Source organism: Mercenaria mercenaria, chromosome 17 (assembly GCF_021730395.1).
Source record: "Mercenaria mercenaria strain notata chromosome 17, MADL_Memer_1, whole genome shotgun sequence".
Lineage (NCBI taxonomy): Eukaryota > Metazoa > Mollusca > Bivalvia > Venerida > Veneridae > Mercenaria > Mercenaria mercenaria.
In genome coordinates this window covers 64,460,731-64,483,617 of record NC_069377.1, presented here as the reverse complement: position 1 = coordinate 64,483,617, position 22,887 = coordinate 64,460,731, and the positions used below count along the sequence as shown (strand labels likewise).

General features: G+C 35.4%; 1 protein-coding gene across 1 annotated transcript in view; it reads right to left on the bottom strand.

Moving 5' to 3' along the window:
• Positions 1 to 10,703: 10,703 nt before the first annotated feature.
• Positions 10,704 to 22,887, bottom strand: part of LOC123535667 (protein cycle-like) — a 139,350-nt gene continuing 127,166 nt past the window's right edge. The window contains exons 14-18 of the mRNA XM_045318415.2: positions 22,654 to 22,762; positions 17,173 to 17,230; positions 15,854 to 15,908; positions 15,334 to 15,429; positions 10,704 to 14,707 (exon numbers count right to left, since the gene is read on the bottom strand). Of these exons, the coding sequence (XP_045174350.1) occupies positions 14,517 to 14,707; positions 15,334 to 15,429; positions 15,854 to 15,908; positions 17,173 to 17,230; positions 22,654 to 22,762 (509 nt within the window). The 3' untranslated portion in view covers positions 10,704 to 14,516. The remainder of the gene's footprint in view (positions 14,708 to 15,333; positions 15,430 to 15,853; positions 15,909 to 17,172; positions 17,231 to 22,653; positions 22,763 to 22,887) is intronic.

Here is a 22,887-nt window from a genome sequence, read left to right as displayed (position 1 = left end):
TATTGACCAATTGTAAAAACAAGAGGGTCATGATGACCCTGAATCGCTCACCTGAGTAATATGAGCCACATGTTTAAAATGGCAAACTGATGCTAAAATATTACAAAGTAGGTCAGTAGGTCATATTTATGGTCACTGAAAGTCAGTTTTATGATAGGTGTGCAAAGCTGTACATGTCATCCAAATTTCAAGGTTGTATCTTAAAAACAAGAAAGTAGCTCAGTAGGTCTAGGTCACAGTCAGGTGACCCCTAATCACTTGGGGTCATCAGGTAATTATAATTAAATAGTCTAGGAAATATGATCTATAATTTTTCTGAAGTATTTATTCCTATATAACTCATATAGCAAGTGTTCCCCAGGGCAGGGCCTCTTTTCACCCCAGGAGAATAATTTGAACGATCTTGTTAGACATCCACTAGGCAATGCTACATACCAAATATCAAAGGCCTAGGCCTGGAACTTTCAGATAAGAAGATTTTTTTTTCCCTATATAAGTCCAAGTTAAATTTGGGACCCCCAGGGCAGGGCCTCTTTTCACCCCAGGGGCATAATTTGAACAATTTTGGGAGAGGACCATAAAGCAATGCTACATACCAAATATGAAAAGCCTAGGCCTTGCAGTTTCAGGTAAGAAGATTTTTAAAGTTTTTTTCCTATATAAGTCTATGTAAAACTTGAGACCCCCAGGGCAGGGCCTCTTTTCATCCCAGGGTTATAATCTGAACAATTTTGGTAGAAGACCTCAAGGCAATGTTCCATACCAAATATCAAAGGTCTAGGTCTTGTGGTTTTAGACAAGAAGATTTTTAAAGTTTTTTCCTATGTAAGTCTATGTAAACACTGGGACCCCCGGGGCGGGGCCTTTTTTCATCCCAGGGGCACAATTTGAACAATCTTCATAGAGGACCATTAGATGATGTCACATGCCAAATATCAAGGCTCTATGCCTTGTAGTTTTTGACAAGAAGATTTTAAAAGTTTTTCCTTTTGGTTGCCATGGCAACCAGTTCTGCATGGAATTCAATTCTTTGAAAAATTTTGAATGGGGACCACCCAAGGATAATTCCTGTGAAGTTTGATGTAATTCTGTCTAGTCGTTTTCAAGAAGATTTTTTTTAGAAAATGTTGACGGATGGACGACGCACGACACACAACGGACATTGAGCGGTCACCATGAGCTAAAAAATGACAGGCATCATCGTAGTATGTTGGCTCATATCTATTTCAAGTTTCATGAAATTCTACCATCTTGTTACTGAGAAATGGCTGCAGACGTGGATTTTTCATTAAATCAAGGGCAATAACTCTAAGAGAAATTGACCAATCAAAAAAAAAAACTTGAAGGGCATCATCGCAGTATGTTGGTTCATGTTTATTTCAAGTTTTATGAAATTTTACCCGCTAGTTAAAGAGAAATGGCTGCGGACGGACATTTTTCATTAAATCAAGGGCAATAATTCTAAGGGAAATTGACCTATCCAAAAAATAACTTGACGGGCATCATCACAGTAAGTTGGTTCATGTTTATTTCAAGTTTCATGAAATTCTACCTGCTAGTTACTGAGAAATGGCTGCTGACGGACAGACACACGGATGGACCGACAGAAGGACAACGCCATTTCAATCCCCCCCTCCCGATTTCATCGGCGGGGGATAAAAATCTTTGTAGAGAGACACCCAAATAACATTTTTGTGAAAGTGATTCAATTTTGGACATGCTTTGAAGACTTTACAATTTTTAGCTCTCAGGCATGCCCTTGTTGCAGTCAGACAAAGAAAATGTGAATGAACTTTAGATAGGAACACAGATATCCGACGGAGAGTGATCACAATACAGACATCCGACGGAGAGTGATCACAATACATCACCTTCACTAAAAAGCTAACAAGAGCTGTCAGATGACAGCGCGCTCGACTATTCGAAGAATTGATTGAAGAATGGGGTCAAAATATTTCCATAGATTTTCAGACAAAAGAAAAAAATGGATTAAACAAAAAATGTTCCTGTATTTGTGGATTTCGATTAGTCTTGCACTAAATGGCAATGTGTAACCATGATGACAAATATGTTAAGTTATATGTTAGGCAAAAAATGAACTTGTATAAATTTTTTTAACTAATTTCCAAGTCCAAAAAGGGTCATAATTCAGTCAAAATAGTTGAAAGAGTTCTGTACACTTGCCTACAGATGGAAATCATGTTGATATACTAGTGTTAAAAGTTTCAAAGCCACAGTTCAAATAGTTTTGACAAAAATTTAAAAGTTCAAAAAGGGCCATAATTCAGCCTAAATAGTTGTCAGGGTTATGTACTCTTGCCTACAGATGGAAATCATAATTATAAACAAGTGTTTAAAGTTTAAAAGCCATATGTCAAATAGTCTTGACAAAACACGGACATATACGAAAACAGAACCAATTTCCAAGTTCAAAAAGGGCCATAATTCAGCCAAAAAAGATGACAGAGTTATGTACTCTTGCCTATTGATAGAGATTATAATACTAAACAAGATATAAAAGTTTCAAAGCCATATGTCAAACACTTCACACAAAATATAAACTGGTACGAAAAACTTAACCAAGATTTCTATGTCAGAAGGGGCCATAATTCAGCCAAAATGCTTGATGGAGTTATGTACTCTTGCCTACAACTGGACATGGTGATGGTAAACACGTGTTGAAAGTTTCAAAGCTTTATCTCAAAAGACTTTGTCAAAATGTAGACTGGTACGAAAAACTTAACCAAGATTTCTAAGTCAAAAAGGGGCAATAATTCAACCAAAATGCTTGATGGAGTTATGTACTCTTGCCTACAACTGGACATGGTGATGGTAAACAAGTGTTGAAAGTTTCAACGCTTTACCTCAAAAGACTTTGTCAAAATATGAACTGGTACAAAAAACTTAACCAAGATTTCTTCAAAAGGGGCCATAATTCAGTCAAAATGCTTGACAGAGTTATGTACTCTTGCCTATAACTGGACATGGTGATGGTAAACAAGTGTTGAAAGTTTCAAAGCTTTATCTCAAAAGACTTTGTCAAAATGTGGACTGGTATGAAAAACTTAACCAGGGTGTGACGCCGACGCCGTGGTGAGTAGGATAGCTCTACTTATTCTTCGAATAGTCGAGCTAAAAATGAAAAGAAACACAAAATGAAGCAATGAAAAGTTCTCCTCATCGCTTTATTTTGACATAAACTATGGATTTACAAAATTAATATCAACAACAAGTGCATCAACAACCAATTTCTGATAAGTTACAACAGGTGCACATCAATTACAATAGATGCACAAAGCATATTTAAATTTAATGCAACAATAGCTCTTAGAACTCATAATTGCCTACATCAATACACTAGGTGGACTGAAAATGTGGCATTGAATTCATTCAGCAAAACATTCATCTTTATTTACATAACTATAAAGAATTAACAATGCTTATTTACTGTGTTTATTCATCTACAAAAAGAAAGCCCTAAATTCCCAGAAAAGTTTGGAATTACTTTGTCAGATTATCAATTTTAACCTTTACCATGCTAAATTTCTATAATGAACTTGTCCTTCTTCCAATTTGGACGGTACCATTAACTGTTAAAAGGGGTGCTTACCAAAAAGATACTGGCTGAATAGCAAACAGTGCAGATTATGATCAGACTGCATGGATGTGCAGGCTGATCATGATCTACACTGGTGGCAGAGGCAAAACCAATCGTGTCCAGCATGGTAAGGGTTAACTAAAATCACACATGTTATCTCAATTTTCTGAGCTGAAAAAAAAGAGTAATTTTATCCATATGACACACATTTATCAGACTGCAGCATTTTTTCATGAAAGTCTAGGCACTTAGATTTGTTCTTAACTGACATTGTTTGCAGACATAATTATAAGGATAACACTTTTTAGAATTGTTAATCAGACCTTTGTGAGAGTATTCACAGTTCATACCATAGCTGCAACAACCATCAACATATCACTTTGTTCTACAGTTTTTAGTGATAGATGATTTACAAGTGATAAACATTAGTTTTTTCACAAATTTCCATCACATTTTCAACATTTGGGTGTAGGAAACATTTTCGGAACATGTTATTTTAAAATCTGGAGAAAAAATTACTTGCAAATACTCATATTTTGGATAGAACCTAATAACCAAACATTTAACTTTTGCAAAACAGGCTCCTGGCAATAAATTGTGTAAATCTGTGAAAAACAAACATAGTATATCCAAATACATTTATCTCCTCTCCAATCTTGAGAAACACCTTTGTGAAATATCTGAAAATTTTGACGAACTTTTGTTTTCCTTGTGATCTGCCAGTGACGGTGTGTTTATAAATGGTAAGGTTTAACTAAATTCAGGTGTGTTCAAATCTGTTGCCATTTCCCTAAAATTAAAAACAAGAGGACCATGATGGTCCTGAATTGCTCACCTATCCCCACATGATCCAGTGTTGAACTGAGTATGACCTAGTTATTTCTACTATTTGACATAGTGACCTAGTTTTTGAGCACATGTGACCTAGATATCATCAAGATAAAAAATTCTGACCAATTTTCATGAAGATCCATTGAAAAATATGACCTCTAGAGAGGTCACAAGGTTTTTCTATTATTTGACCTAATGACCTAGTTTTTGAAGGCACGTGACCCACCTTTAAACTTGACCTAGATATCATCAAGGTGAACATTCTCACCAATTTTCATGAAGATCTCGTGAAAAATATGGCCTCTAGAGAGGTCACAAGGTTTTTCTATTTTTCGACCTACTGACCTAGTTTTTGACGGCACATGACCCAGTTACGAATTTGACCTAGATATCATCAAGCTGAACATTCTCACCAATTTTCATGAAGATCCATTGAGAAATATGGCCTCTAGAGACATCAAAAGGTTTTTCTATTTTTAGACCTACTGACCTAGTTTTTGACCGCACGTAACCCAGTTTCGAACTTGACCTAGATATCATCAAGGTCTACATTCTGACTAATTTTCATGAAGATCTCTTGAAAAATATGGCCTCTAAAGAGGTCACAAGGTTTTTCTATTTTTAGATCTACTGACCTAGTTATTGACCGCACGTGACCCAGTTTAGAACTTGACCTAGATATCATCAAGATGAACATTCTGACCAATTTTCATAAAGATCCCATGAAAAATATGGCCTCTAGAGAGGTCACAAAGTTTTTCTATTTTCAGACCTACTGACCTAGTTTTTGACCGTACGTGACCCAGTTTCAAATTTGAACTAGATATCATCAAGGTGAACATTCTGACCATTTTTCATGAAGATCCATTGAGAAATATGGCCTCCAGAGAGGTCACAAGGTTTTTCTATTTTTAGACCTACTGACCTAGTTTTTGATCCCACGTGAGCCAGTTTCGAACTTGACCTAGGTATCATCAAGGTGAACATTCTGACCAATATTCATGAAGATCTCATGAAAAATATGACCTCTAGAGAGGTCACAAGGTTTTTCTATTTTTAGACCTACTGACCTAGTTTTTGACCCCACGTGACCCAGTTTCGAACTTGACCTAGATATCATCAAGGTGAACATTCTGACCAATTTTCATGAAGATCTCATGAAATATATGGCCTCTAGAGAGGTCACAAGGTTTTTCTATTTTTAGATCTACTGACCTAGTTTTTGACCGCACCTGACCCAGTTTCGAACTTGACCTAGATATCATCAAGATGAACATTCTGACCAACTTTCATAAAGATCCCATGAAAAATGTGACCTCTAGAGTGGTCACAAGCAAAAGTTTACGGACGGACGCATGGACGGACGACGGACGCCACGCGATCACAAAAGCTCACCTTGTCACTTCGTGACAGGTGAGCTAAAAAAAACAAAAACAAAAAAAAAAAACTTTTCCTAAACAAGAGCTGTTTGTAAAACAAAAATGCTCCCTATGAAGACCTATCACAGGCAACTGGGTATTTATGCTGTGACCTTGACCTCTGTCAGTCTGAGCAAATGACCTCAAAAACAAAAGGTCATTTACAGAATACAAGCTATAATCCTATGAAGATTAACAGCCAAAGCATACATTAATTACTGAGTGCAAAACATTACAATTCAGTTACTGTGGCCTTGATGTTTGACTTACAGATCTCTAGAAAAAATAGAGGTCAAAAGCAATTATCCCATGACATTTCACAAATATATGCCAAGTGATCTTTAGTTATAAAGCAAAAACCATTTTCAGTATCTCAAGGCCACTGTGGCCTTGAACTTTGACCCACAACCCTCCTGAACAATGGGGGTCATCTTTCTGAAAAAAACAGGCATACAAATACCAAATACACGGAATCAATTTATTTATTTGGGTTTTACGGTGCACCAACACAGTATAGGTTATATGTCGCCAAACAGGACTGCAAATTTTGGTTTCACATCTCATTTACATCGAAATAAAACGGAATCAAAGTAAGAACATAGTAACATTTGTTTTAAAAACAACCTTCCCTGAAATACAGTGTATAACAATAACATTTCTTATCATGATGAATTCTTAAATAGAATTATAAAACAAACATTTGAGCCGTGCCATGGGAAAACCAACATAGTGGGTGTGCGACCAGCATGGATCCAGACCAGCCTGCGCATCCGCGCAGTCTGGTCAGGCTCCATGCTGTTCGCTTTTAAAGCCTATTGGAATTGGAGAAACTGTTAGCGAACAGCATGGATCCTGACCAGACTGCGCGGATGCGCAGGCTGGTCTGGATCCATGCTGGTCGCATACCCACTATGTTGGTTTTCTCATGGCGCGGCTCATTTATTATTACTTTTTGTTGACTGACTCAAAAGTCCAGGATAAATGTCATACACAACAATTTGTGAATGCAGATGTTCTGTCAGTAACACCACAGAATAAAGATTTGTCATACCGCAAACTATACTAATACATTTGATTTCAGTTTTCCCGTGTAACAACATGGTACAGGTTATATGGCGCAAAATATGACTGAAAATTATATATGATATATATATACTGATTTCACCAGCTCTATGGTTTAACAATTGACATTCAACCTAAACTCAGAAAATATAACTACAAAACTTAAAAATAAATTATAGCAGATACATATAAAAATGATTATTAACAACATCTTTCATTATTTCATTACCACAAATAAATCACAGATGAAAATGACAGACACATTTATATGAAGTATTAACTAGACAGTACTATTTCGATGTATTGATAAAATAATTATAAAGGCTTGTCTTGAAGTGCCAAAAGTATCAGGATAACCTTAAAAGTGTCAAAGATACCACAAAAAACTGTCAGCGTCTATGATATCCTGACAAACTTGTGTTTCAGATCCCTGGAAAGCCTCGCAAGTGTCCCATATATCCAGAAAACTTCGTTAGTGTCCCAGATTTGTCTTAAGAGTATCTAAAATAGCTATATATAATGATCTGAAGTAAATGACTCAAAAAATGAGACACTTCGAAAAGAACAAGTTTGATGGAGGTCCATCAAGTGGTTCAAGAGTTGTTTTAAGGTTTTATATTTTAAGCTCTATTGGCCTCTTAAAGGGACCAAGCAACCCCTTCAACAAATTCAGGCGAAGACCATTTAATGATGACATGGACCAAGTTTAATGAAGATCCATCAAGCTATTCATAGGAAGAAGTCATTAAAACCTTCTTCTATTTTAGCACTAGTAGCCTTAAAGAGAGGCCAGGTACTCCCATTTGAACAAAATAAGGAGAGGACCTTTTAACAATGCTAAAGATCAAGTTTGATGAAGATCTATCATGCGCTTCATGAGAAGTAATTTAGTTTTTTTATCTATTTTTAGCTGAGTAGCAATTAAAAAGAGGCTAAAGATCTCTATTTGGAAAAAAAAATGAGAGAGAACCTTATAAAAATGTGACAGGCCAAGTTTGGTTGAGATCCATCAAGCCATTCATGAGATGGAGTTGTTTTGAAGTTTTTCTTTTTTTTAGCTCTAGTGGCCCCTAAAGGGAAACAAGCGCCCTCATTTCAACAAAATTTTAGAGAGGACTTTATAACTATCAGACCGACCAAGTTTGATGAGGATTAATCATACAGTTCATGAAAAGAAGTTGTATAAATATTTTTCTATTTTTCGCACAAGCTGACCATACAAGGGGCCTAGCCCTCTCCCCCACCCCCTCCATTTGAACAAGCTTGGGAAAGGATATTTTCATGGTTTATCTAATTTTAGATCTAGTGGTCTCTAAAAGGGGTGAAGCTCCCCAATTTCAACAAAAATTAATATTTTATAATCCTGACCAAATGATATATAAGATCCACTGAGTGGTTCATCAGAAGTTGTAAACGGAACCAAGCAACCTTATTTGAATAAATTTGAAAGAGGACCTTACAATGATGCTACAGACCAAGTATGATGAAGATCCATTAAGTGGTTCATGGGAAGAAGTTTTTATAAGGCTTTTCTACTTTTAGCAGTAGTGGTCCCTAAATGGGGCCAATAGGCCCATTCGAAGAAATTTGAGGGACTGACCAATAGTTTCAGTGAAGATCATCACAGTTTATGTAAATGACGGACTATCCATCTACACTAATAACTAACCTTGAACTTTGGTTCAGGTGTGCTAAATTAATGACATGTTAATGGTTTCACATAGACTACACCATACACACATCATTATTATATGTTTTTCTATGTTAGCTTTTCCAAAATAAGAAAATAACAAGTTTGGAACAACCATATTAAAAAGTTTAATACCCGTTTTTGACCATTTAATAAGAAAAACTTTACATTCATACAATGTCATTTACCAAACTAATTAGTAAAAGGTTCTTAATCTTAAAATGTATAAACCTGCATGTAAGTTTCTGCTTCCCTACTAAAGGTGTCAGAATGGGACAATTTGTTGAAATGACAACACCATTTACACCTTAAAATAAATAAACCATTAACATTGATGAGCATTGTTCATAGAAAGAGATCGTTTCTTTCCTCCATCTTATTTCTAAAAATTCAACTGGTTAACAGACATCATGAGAAAACCGTATATTTTCTATACATGGCATATGGCCTTTACACAAGAGTAACTTCCCTTGTAACAGTATGTGACAAATGTCAAAAACTATATTACATTATACAGCAGAACACATCTTTTCTATTCACTAACATTAATTTCTCACACTTTGTTTAGATGTGCTACTGTAAGAAATGACATTAAAACACTGAAAACTATTTATTTAGTATTTTTGTTATTGCTTTTTGTTGTTGTTGTTGTCGCTGCGTTTAATGTCACACCGACACAATTAAAGGTCATATGGCAACTTATTTATTAATATGAAATGCGGTCAGCAAAATGAATTTGTTACACAGTGGGAGGCTTACCTAAAATGGAATAAACACTGCAGGTAAATTCTATTTAATAACTGGAGTTTCATTCTCTGCCAACATTGAATTCACTACCAGTGTGATTTCCATATAAGGTAAACTACACACTGTGAATTAAGGATATGACCAGTAAAATTCTTTGCACTTGAAAAACTTCCAGGAATCAATTATCATAATGTAAGTGATACAAGTTATGAGATTTTATGTTAGTTAAATACTGAAAATCAAATCAAACTGTATTTAAATGTTATTCTCAAATAATCAACAAGTATTGCTCAGAAAGTAGACATACATAATCTGTACATACTGACACACAGATCCGATATGGTGAGTTTTTTTGTTTGCTTTTTTTTTAAGTTTTACAAAGCAAAGGGACTAATGATAGGTCAGAACATTTCAACTGAATGTAGTTTTACATGTTTTAAACAACTTTTAATGCTAATTTTGACAGTCTAAAAAGAACCTATAGTAAGACACTTAATAACTTTATTAATGAATGAACCTATTTTTTCTGTTTCCAAGAGCACACATATTGAATTATCTCCCTTTCTAGCATTTTTTAATTATACATAATTTGAACACCTGCTACCAAAACATTACAGACCTGCTTGCTTATGTGATACCAGTTTTCTACTAAAATAGTTCATACAAACAGACATTACGGCCAGGTAACTTAACACTTTATCCTACTGATTAGCAATCCAAAGGCTTATACCGGACAATACATCATGTAAACTGTAGCTAATAGAATATAATAAAAAAAAAGTTATAGTATGTGAAGCAATCTACTGGAAACAAAATATATGCAAAGAAAAATTATACTTCGTGAAACAAACTGAAGTTGTAGGTGAAGTATAACTTATCCACTGGATAAAATTTGAGATCCTCAGTCCAGACAGGACTATATAACAAGAGGACCATGATGGTCCTGAATCGCTCACCTCTTCCCACATGACCCAGTTTTGAGTATGACATCGTTTTTGACCAACTGTCATGAAGATCCCATGAAAAATGTGATCTCTAGAGTGGTCACAATGTTTTTCTATTTTTAGACCTACTGACCTAGTTTTTGAAGGCACGTGACCCAGTTTCGAACTTGACCTAGATATCATCAAGATGAACATTCTGACCAACTTTCATAAAGATCCCATGAAAAATGTGACCTCTAGAGTGGTCACAAGGTTTTTTCTATTTTTAGATTTACTGACCTAGTTTTTGACCGCACGTGACCAAGTTTCGAACTTGACCTAGATACATCAAGATGAACATTTTGACCAACATTCATGAAGATCCCATGAAAAATGTGACCTCTAGAGTGGTCACAAGGGTTTTCTATTTTAGACCTACTGACCTAGTTTTTGAAGGCACGTGACCAAGTTTCGAACCTGACCTAGATATCATCAAGATGAACATTCTGACCAACTTTCATAAAGATCCCATGAAAAATGTGACCTCTAGAGTGGTCACAAGGTTTTTCTATTTTTAGACCTACTGACCTAGTTTTTGACCGCACGTGACCCAGTTTCGAACTTGACCTAGATATCATCAAGATGAACATTCTGACCAACTTTCATGAAGATCCCATGAAAAATTGTGACCTCTAGAGTGGTCACAAGGTTTTTCTATTTTTAGACCTACTGACCTAGTTTTTGACCGCACGTGACCCAGTTTCGAACTTGACCTAGATATCATCAAGATGAACATTCTGACCAACTTTCATGAAGATCCATGAAAAATGTGACCTCTAGAGTGGTCACAAGGTTTTTCTATTTTTAGATCTACTGACCTAGTTTTTGAAGGCACTTGACCCAGTTTCGAACTTGACCTAGATATCATCAAGATGAACAATCTGACCAACTTTCATGAAGATCCCATGAAAAATGTGACCTCTAGAGTGGTCACAAGGTTTTTCTATTTTTAGACCTACTGACCTAGTTTTTGATGGCACGTGACCCAGTTTTGAACTTGACCTAGATATGATCAAGATGAACATTCTGACCAACTTTCATGAACATCCCATGAAAAATGTGACCTCTAGAGTGGTCACAAGGTTTTTCTATTTTTAGACCTACTGACCTAGTTTTTGACTGCATGTGACCCAGTTTCGAACTTGACCTAGATATCATCAAGATGAACATTCTGACCAACTTTCATGAAGATCACATGAAAAATGTGACCTCTAGAGTGGTCACAAGGTTTTTCTATTTTTAGACCTACTGACCTAGTTTTTGACCGCACGTGACCCAGTTTCGAACTTGACCTAGATATCATCAAGATGAACATTCTGACCAATTTTCATAAAGATCCCATGAAAAATGTGACCTCTAGAGTGGTCACAAGCAAAAAGTTTACGGACGCACGCACGGACGGACGACGGACACTGCGCGATCACAAAAGCTCACCTTGTCACTTTGTGACAGGTGAGCTAAAAACATAACAGATATAAATTATAGTATGATATTTTCAAAACATAACTGACAAACAGATTTATAAACAGCTGGTTGTCTAGTTAAAGGAAACTCTTGTACAAAGTGAATAATGGAAACTAGGAGCAATTAACAAAATTCTGTACAAAAGTCAGACAAAAATGGTTGCAATTAAATGTTTTAAAACTTGTCTTTAAAATAGGCTTTTTTTTTAAAATTACATAAAGGCACTATGTTTTAAACACAGAAAAATAGTTTTGTCCTACTTAAAAGACAGATCAATAAAGCATGTTCTTCTACAAATTTAAAGTAATAACTTTGTCTGGAAATTGCTCTTTGTTTTCTTGTTGATGCATATTTTCAGACCATTAAGTGTTCAATATCAAGGTAAAGCAGTTAACGCAGACAAAGATAAAATTTCATTAAAAAAGGTAAACGTTTTATCCAGTCAGAGTTTGAAATTGACCTTGGGTGTTCTATCGCTATTGAGTCCTTGGCAAAACTATAAAATTCCAACGTAACAGACAAAATAAATAGATTTTCAGGCTACAAATGTTACTGTTAAAACAAATGTGATAAATTCCTACATCAAAAATTATTGTAATAGTTCCATTAAAGTACTTTTAAATTTGACATTGAATAGTTTCATAAAAAACTTGACCTTAAAACTTTTCATTTAATTAGCTTTCATCATTTTTTTTTTTTTTTTTTTTGGTTGGGTTTAACGTCGCACCGACACAATTTTAGGTCATATGGCGACTTTCCAGCTTTGATGGTGGAGGAAGACCCCAGGTGCCCCTCTGTGCATTATTTCATCACGAGCAGGTATCCGAGTAGAACCACCGACCTTCCGTAAGCCAGTTGGATAGCTTCCTCACATGAAGAATTCAACGCCCCGAGTGAGGCTCGAACCCACATCGATGAGGGGCAAAGCTTTCATCATTAAGTTCCTTAAATGGTAATGGTTTGTGCCAGAACAAACCTGTTCTCCACAAGTAACTGCCAACTTCTCCACATGAATCAGAGGTGGTGGACAAATATTTTCAGACACAATGTGTTTTATCAAATCGTCACGGAGAACATACGCCTTGCCCTAGGATCAAACTCACGACAGCCTGATCTGTTAATCTGCACTTACCCTACTGAGCTAAGCAGGTGGGTCTTAAAAGGTTTGACCATTTTATATATATGTAAGTAAGGTCCAACTCCTTTTCCTTGAACTCAGAGGGCTCAATTACCTTCCTTTACTCAAGTTCAAGTAAGGATATGGCAAAATCCCTGGTGCCTATATATGACTATTACACATCTTGTGAAAATATAACATTCTGTTATGCGATTGTTTTGAATTAGCATATGATTAAATCAGAAATTGTCACAACATTTTTATATGATCTTAATTGATATTCTTTTCTCAAAATATACTGAAAACATGTTAAAGGTCATATGTCAACATGTTTTTCTGCTAAGTCCAACCTAACAACATATGGCAATAAAGTAAACACGGTTGATTTTGAACAACCAATGGCTTGAACAAATTTAAACAGCCCCTCCGAGTTCCAGAGAACAAAGTTGGACTGTAGAACCAAAATATTAGAGAGAGTTATAAATGAACATTCAATTGACCTTGTCCATTTAAGACCTGAATAACTGAAATAACATATTACAACAATGATTACCTCAAGAAGCTGAAACACTACACCAGTAGTTGTAAACTGGTTTCAATAATACAATGAATCTAAAAGGTTATCGGATCGAGAATGACTTTACTAGTTAAGCAGAATATTTTATATATAAAGTCTTTAGGAGTGGACACAATGGTCTACTGTTAACAAGCCGGGGTAATAACTGGGGTGTGCAGTTTTATCTCCAACCCTTCAAGCTGAAATTACAGGTGTGACTTTCATGAAAACCAGGGAAATTTTCTGTAATTGAAGCAGCTGCTCCGAAATAAACTTACACACAGATAAAGTCTTTACTATCAAAAATATACTGATAATCCAAGACTGGCATTATTATCATGCCGTTTTCCTTAAAAGTTTGGTTAAGTTTAAAACAATCAAACAACTAACAAACCAAACATGAGGTAGACCACACAAATCAACAACTACTGTATCATCTTGATTAATATTTACATATCTAGCAACAAAATTTGATGAGCAACTATTTTCATTTTCATAGACTTTCTGTTTTTATGCAGTTTCTTTCTACTTAATTTCATATTTTCATCCCATGTAGTAAAAAGAAATGAACCTGCTCTTGCTGTTTTTATGAAATAATTTCATTTTAGCCATAATTGTTAACAATTATGAGTTACTGTTTCTTAGAAATTTAAGAATCTTAGAAGATTTTTTAAACTTATTTTATGGTGTGAATTGGATGTAAAAGTAACAAAACTCTCCGCCAAGGAGAGATTTTTATACATCAAAATATAATCTTTGCCAACAGAATACTACAAGAGTTTCAAAACTTTCAACAACACTAGTTTGTATGTCACAAGTATAAAATACAACCACTCACTGTATACACGAAAGTTAAGAATAACGAACCAGACACAAACCACTGGAACATTTTGATTATCTTTTCGAGCATACTTTTATCTTCAGTCAACATCAATTGATTAACAATTGTGTAAAACTCACAGAGTGGCACTTATCTATGAACACAAGTTTATTATTTTCTTAACTCGATGAAATGTAACGATGAAATGTAACTATACAAAAAAGCCAACATCACAATGGCCAAGGAAGGTCATTGAAGTCAATCGGTCCACCAAGGCCTGCATCTGCTTCAAGCAGACTCATAATGATTGACATGGCGGCCTCGTCTCCCTCATCCGTCCCTGATGTATTTGTCATGGACTCCATGGCCTGTTCCTCTATCACAGTATCTAACAAAGATGTCGTTGATTCTCGTGTGTGACCTATATAAATCAATTAACAATTACCTGTCTATATAGACAAAATGGCATTTTGGCATGTCAATATGATATCATCGTAACAGGAATTGAAATAACAATATAAAGTGGATTTACCAATTATCTGTTAATCTACATAGAAATCACGTTTAGAAAGAGTTGTAGCCATTCTTTTGAAAAACATTCTTGTTACCAATATTTATAAGGAGCATATATCTTCTAGACATTCATACCGGCATAGAAAGGCACTTTGGTAGAATCACCAACCTTCCACACGTCAATGAAAAGGCTTCCTCATAAAATAACACAAGTAGGGCTATCTAGGTGTAGTATGGGAACAAATAGTTACTCAGTACATCAAATCATCTTAACCCTTACCTTACTAAATTTCTATAATGAACTTGTCCATCTTCCTATTTGGACAGTACCACTGACTGTTAAAAGGAGTGCTTACCAAAAAGATACTGGCTGAATAGCGAACTGTGTAGATCTTGATCAGACTGCACGGATGAGCAGGCTGATCATGATCTGCACTGGTCACAAAGGCAGAACCAATCGTGACCAGCATGGTATGGGTTAAGTAAGAATTTCTGAACAGTTTAAACATTACAGAACTGCAACATGTTCCATACCGTCCAGTCCAGATGAAGGCACAGAAATACCATTTGGACCTTTTGTAGTTAACAAGCTTGTTGAAGGTAAAGATGCATTCAAACCAGAGTTGTGTCCTAAAATACATGAAAATTTTCATTAAGGATCACTGCATATAATAAGAGAAACTATTTCTCTTCAAAGTCATTAACACACTTTGTTTAAATATGTATCATTGACACTCTTAAGTTGTTCAGCAATAGTTGTTCTATAGGTTCATAGGTATTCTAATTATTCACTGATGTCTACAGCTTTAGTGTAAATGCGGCATAAACAGTTCAAAAAAGGTTTAGATCAAAAATAACAAATACACTGCACCATAGAAATTGAGACATACTTTTTTGTAAAATCGAAATATATTTAAGTTCTTCGCATTTTCACTTGACAAATGTCACATATATGACCTATAACTATTTTTGAAGGAATGTAAATATTTATCACTTGACATTGCTGGCATTTCGTGTTACTTATCGTTAACATTAAAATGAAGCAATTTCTCACCTGCTGATGACTGTGAAACTCTACCTTGCAGACAGTCTAAACGTTTTGACGACATCTGAAAATTGTTTAAAGATATTCTGTTACTACTAATGACCTACAAAGACAATTTATCAGAGAGATAAAACCGCAGGAAAGAGTTTGTAGCAAAATCTGAAAAGGTTACTGCAAGGACGATGCTGCTTACCATCACAAAGGCAATAATTATTGTCACATGGCAGTGTTAAACACTGTAATAAACTATACTCATGTGATTTTTTTTTTGTTTGTACAGAATCAACTCCCCCGTTTTTATACAAAAACTCATTATAAAAAAATAATATGTGAAATGATTTTAAAATACAGTGCAGCCAAAGAAGAAAGAAAAAAGTATTATGAATCTTTACCGGTACTCTTTTTATATAAAAAAAAACATTCTAGAAAAATTTATTATAAGCTCACTATGTATTTTGCAAGTTTCTCTAAACTTACAACTGTACACCGAGTGTTTCTCCCACGTCAATTTTATTTCCTGACGTGATGGGCATTTACCATATATATAATGTAAAGATGGTTTTATTTTAGAAGCCAACAACACTAATTTTCCTGAATTCACAAGTTTTTCATGAATATAAGCAAAAATAAATTATTGCCAACGCTATGCGGTCTACTGTTTACTTCATTTTCATTACAGGTTTCGCAAGAAAATGTATTGCTTTAAAACAAAAGTACTTAGTTTACATGCAATCCCTCTTGCATGAACATTTATCTTATCAACTTATTTTCAAGTTCAACATGATTCTAGGCAACACCCAATAAATCTTTGCAATCTATCAACAGATGCATGCCCAAATATAGCTATAATACCTTTGATTACATGTCTATAAATACCTTATAAATACCAGTTCTATTACTAGAAAGAAAATTAATTATAGCTGGGAATTAAAGACAAGTGCACGTAACCTTGTGAAGGTTATTACTTATACATGTCTTTTAAAGCTGAACTTACACGAAACCAAAAGTTTAGATAAATGAAAACAGAGCTAATAAATAGTAATTGTTAATAATATCTTTAGGGACATTTATGTTTTTCAGGAGAAAAGATGTGAAGTGGATATATTAAAATAAGAATGATCACGGGAAATCCATTTGCTATGCTGTAAATGTTGTACAAGCTAGGTCGCAAAACCAAAGTATATAATTATACAATATTTTCTCTCAAGTTCTTCCTTATGTAAAATATTCTGCAATAAAAGTATTTACTACAAGGATCTGCTCAATATCTCCTAGACTAATACCAGCAAAATGAAATTATAGAATGAATATAATGTCTGATGACTCACCTGGGATTCATAGACATCTGTATTTGTACTGTCTACCACCTGAGGGGATCTTGAACATCTGAAAACAGAAATGAGGATAACTGAGAAATGATGCTATTACCATATGAGCTGCCCCATGAGAAAACCAACAGAGTGCGTTTGCGACCAGCATGGATCCAGACCTGCCTGCACATCCGCGCAGTCTGGTCAGCATCCATGCTGTTCGCTAACAGTTTCTCTAATTGCAATAGGCTTTGAAAGCAAACAGCATGGATGCTGACCAGACTGCGCAGATGCGCAGTGGTCTGGATCCATGCTGGTCGCAAACGCACTATGTTGGTTTTCTCATGGTGTGGCTCAATTATCATTTCTGATAGTAATTTATTGAGCCAGCCAGTCAGTTATTGTAAATCACATCCAATGCAAGTGTGAACTATTTGTTTTCAGTCATACTGACATAACTTCTGGTGATAATGGCCTTTATTTCAGACGAAGTGGATGGATACCTTGGTGCCATCTTTCACATACCAGAAAGATAGCTTCACTAAATGGAAGAACCCTTAAGTACTTCAAGGTTTGAAAATTTAAAGCAGTGAAGGACAAGAATTCAATTATTGTCTTTATGATAACATACTATGAACAAGAAGGCCGTGATGGCCCTATATCGCTCACCTGGTTAAATGGTTGCTATGAAGATTTGCATTTAAGCTTGACCCCGGGGTCATGATTTGAACAAATTTTGTAGAGGTCCTCTAGGCAATGCTACATGTCAAATATCTAAGTTCTAGGCTTTCTGGTTTATTTTTTAGAAAATTCTGAAGATTTTTCTATGTACAATCAATTAAACCCATAGGGCGGGGTCAATTCCGCGGGTCATGATTTGAACAAATTTTGTAGAAGTCTACTAGGTAATGCTACATGTCAAATATCTGAGATCTAGGCCTTCTGGTTTATTTTTAGAAATTTTTTGAAGATTTTCCTATGTAAATTCAAGTGACCCCTGGGGCAGGGTCAATTTTGAACAAATTTTGTAGAGGTCCACTAGGCAATGCTACATTTTAAATAAATAAGCTCTAGGCCTTCTGGTTTATTTCTAGAAATTTTTTGAAGATTTTCCTATGTAACATCAAGTGACCCCTGGGGCGGGGTCAATTTTGACTCTGGGGGGTCATGATTTGAACAAATTTGTAGAAGTCTACTAGGTAATGCTACATGTCAAATATCTAAGATCTAGGCCTTCTGGTTTAGTTTTAGAAATTTTTTGAAGATTTTCCTATGTAAATTCGAGTGACCCCTGGGGCAGGGTCAATTTTGAACAAATTTTGTAGAGGTCCACTAGGCAATGCTACATATTAAATATCTATGCTCTAGGTCTTCTGGTTTATTTTTAGAAATTTTTTGAAGATTTTCCTTTGTAAAATCAAGTGACCCCTGAGGCGGGGTCATGATTTGAACAAATTTTGTAGAGGTCTACTAGGCAATGCTACATGTCAAATATCTAAGCTCTAGGCCTTCTGGTTTATTTTTTAAAATTTTTTTGAAGATTTTCCTATAGAAATCTATGTAAAATCAAGTGACCCCTGGGGCGGGTTAATTTTGACCCCAGGGTCATGATTTGAACAATTTTAGTAGAGGTCCACTAGGCAATGCTACATGTCAAATATCTAAGCTCTAGGCTTCTGGTTTTTGAGAAGAAGATTTTTTAAGATTTTCCTTTCGGTTGCCATGGCAACCAGAGTTCTGCATGGAATTCAATTCTTTGAAAAAATTTTGTAGAGCTTCACCCAAGGAACATTCCTGTAAAGTTTGGATGAAATTGGCCTAGCAGTTTATGAGGAGATGTCGTTTAAAGTAAAAGTTTACAGATGGACAACGGACCGACAGACGCTGGATGGTGAGTGACCACAATAGCTCACCCTGAGCCTTTTGCTCAGGTGAGCTAAAAAAGGGTTAACCTTGTCTTTACTTGCAATCATCCAATAGCAGTGGGTTAACCCACTAATGGAGTTGTTAAATTACCTCTGAAAATCTTAGAATCCTTATTTCATTCCTAAATGCATAAAAATTGTGTTATATGCTACAGAAAATAATTCCGTTCATGAAAAACATGTATGACTTGACAATGACAAAGCAGTCCTTATTATTCAAGTTGACCATTTAGATTAAATACTCTGTCAATGATAAGGCAGTCTAGTCCATGGTTACATCACTGACTGCATTCCAGTTGACCATTTAGATTATGTAAGCTCGATCAATGATAAGGCAGTCTAGTCCATGGTTACATCACTGACTGCATTCCAGTTGACCATTTAGACTATGTAAGCCCTATTAATGATAAGGCAGTCTAGCCCATGGTTACATCACTGACTGCATTCCAGTTGACCATTTAGATTATGTAAGCTCTATGAATGATAAGGCAGTCTAGTCCATGGTTACATCACTGACTGCATTCCAGTTGACCATTTAGACTATGTAAGCTCTATCAATGATAAGGCAGTCTAGTCCATGGTTACATCACTTACTGCATTCCAGTTGACCATTTAGATTATGTAAGCCCTATCAATGATAAGGCAGTCTAGCCCATGGTTACATCACTGACTGCATTCCAGTTGACCATTTAGATTATGTAAGCTCTCTGAATGATAAGGCAGTCTAGTCCATGGTTATATCACTGACTGCATTCCAGCTGACCATTTAGATTCATTGCAGTTGATAATTTAAAGTTGTTAAAAGGTGTTTGCAGTTTTAGCTTTAAAAGCAGTAAGTTGGAACAATTTGAATATATTTGAACAATGTCCATACAAGTACTTTTTAGGACAAGTGTGGTGAGATAAATCAAGCTGTTCATGAAAAAGTATTCAAAAAGTTTCCATTTTAGCTCTGCTAGCTTTGATTGGGAACAAGCATTTGATCAGACTTAATAGAGGTCCATGACAGGATTCTACAGAAAAAGAAAATTTGTGAAGATCCAAGTGGTTCTTGAGGAGGTTATAAAGCTTCTATCTAATCTTAGCTCTGTTGTCAAAAAAAAAACCCCAGTCAGCCGGAACCACAAAATCAACCTTCAGATGAATCTATGCAGGGATGATCGATCCATCCAAGTGGTCCATCAGAAGCAGTCACCTAAAGTAAAAAACTAACACTGGACACCAGACACACCCTTAATTAAATCTGACTGAATCATCAGTACCAGTATTTTTGCATTTATATTTGTGAGATTACAGATTTTGATACTTTTCAAAGAAAAAAACTGTCTGGACTTGGAGAGACTTTGCAGTGATCCTAATCATTTTAAAGGAGACAGTGGAGGCGTATTTAGACTTCACAAAACATATGAAGGATTCCATTTATCTTGATCAAGCTTGTAATTTTAAATATGTCTGGGAGTAAACGTTCAAAGTTTACACAAGAGATAAATCTGAACTACCATTATACAAACTTTTCCTGTAGTCTGGAAATATATTAAATTTGGACTGGCAAATGGAACCTGTTTTCATATAAGAGAGAAGCTGAAGCCAGGTAAATTGTAAAACTTATGTAAGATTAATTTAGACCCATCCAATACATGCCATATCTCCCGCCGGGAGCCTTTTTCTCCCGTATTTTCAGTATATCTCCCGGTCTCCCGCCGGGGGACATGAAAACCTCCCGTAAAAAAATAAATTCAGAAAAAATGTTCTCTGTCGAAAAATCGTATCTCGGACCCAATGTAGACCTTTAGAAAATACTTGAAATTCAATATCGAGTAGTCCGGAAATACTCTTCAAACATAATTTTGATAGTTGTCTATAATCCCTAGCTTGTTTATCGAGAGATACACGCCTGAGGCATTAATTATCTTTCCACCTACTGTCATCATCTGCAAACAATTAACCATTTAATCTTACCCGTAGGCAATTGTAAACATAAGCATTCGAGATTTTAGACTGATTCAATAACATCAAAATCGCTGATCCCTAGTTTTCAAAACAATATGTAAACCAGTCTTAAAATTACGTCATTTTACCGCCACCTGCCAGAGTGTACTTTCGTTTTCGCTGACTTCAATATTTATCGAGCCATCAGAATATGAGACAGGTTAGTGCTAACACCGAGTTCATGCTTCTCAATTTGCACAACATGCAAAAAATCAACCATGATTTAACAAAAATTGGCAAGTTAGTGTCAGACTACACAGAATTTCGGACAAACATGAATTCGGATAAGTGAATTTTATGAAATAAAATTGCAATTAATACTGCCCAAAGAATTGACTGCCATTCCTTTGTGATATTGTCATGTTGCAAAAATTAACGAGAAAAGAATTCCCAATTTAAATACATGTACTTTTAATCTAAATATGGACAATCCAGCAATAGAACAACTTTCATTTTTGTTTCAACAACTTCTTTCCTGAAAAGAAATGACTGCCCCTAAAAGACTGTTTGGACATGATATGTCCGCAATCTTTTGAGTATTGTATGCTTAAATATGTCAAAAAGATCACTCTCTCCAGATGCAGAAGCATCAACACATAAAGCAAAAACAAAGTTACTGGTTCAATCTTTCATGGAATTCTGAATTTCCTTGGATTAATTAAAGTGCTGTAAGTAATAATCATGCATTCTTTACACAACTGTTGGCTCCACTCATCAATTCAGTATAGAAAACTTCATGATTTTTTCATGAAAACGGCTATTTAGCGCGTAAAAATGAGCGAATAAAAGTCTCCCTTATTTTCACCCAAATCTCCCTTAAAAAAAGCCCTGTTGAGGCAAATCTCCCTTATTGTCCGTCTGAAAATATGGCATGTATGCCATCCTCTTGTAATATTTTAACATCACACTATTTTATGACATACTGCACATGTCTGTTTGATAAACTCTATTTTTCAGTCAAAAACACAATTTAATTAGTACTAAACACTAACATGACTATCATTCAATCTTACTGCAAAATAATTTGTTTACACTGGATACTGTGAAAAATGCGTTTCTGTGTAATTAATACCAAAGCTCTGGATTCACTGACCTACAATGTAGAAGCTGATTCAACATATCAGGATATGCTACAAAAATTCAGCAATCAAAAAAATTGAAATAATCAAAATAAGGCTGACTCATGCTACTTATTTTTCTGCTGGGATGAATTGAAAAACGGACCTTGAGAAAATTGTCATAATGGAAATCTATGAAAAACTTTTAAAGACATATATTCACTCTACAGGAAAACATTACATGACTGCTGGTTTTATCAGTCAACATGTAGGCTGCATGTCTGAAACATGTTTTACATACTCATAAACTCCAGGATCCAGATTCTATTCTAGGTTATCCACATAAACGACATTAAGCCATGACTTCTGTTTCACCAAATATGCATAATCTTCTTAGCTTTTTATTCTAAAAGCCAAAATGGAAAATCATTTACTAGAGTTTCTAACATGTTTGAAAAATCTCCTGCAATCATGTTTTGGTTAATGCTGTGCATATTTCTCCTATATGGCATGACAAAACAACAAACCTTGAGCTTTCTAGCATCTCGTCAGCTATTTGTCGGCCAATGCGTCCTGCACCTGGCTTTGTACCTCCTGGTAGGCCAGGAACCATCAACTTCTCATGACGTGCACTCCCTGTCATAAGAAAAGTACATGATTACATTAATTCATAATTCATAGGATCTCATTATCACTTGTACCGGTTTTCAAATTTAATTTAATTTGTACCATGAATATCCTACTGTTGGCCTAACCTGCAC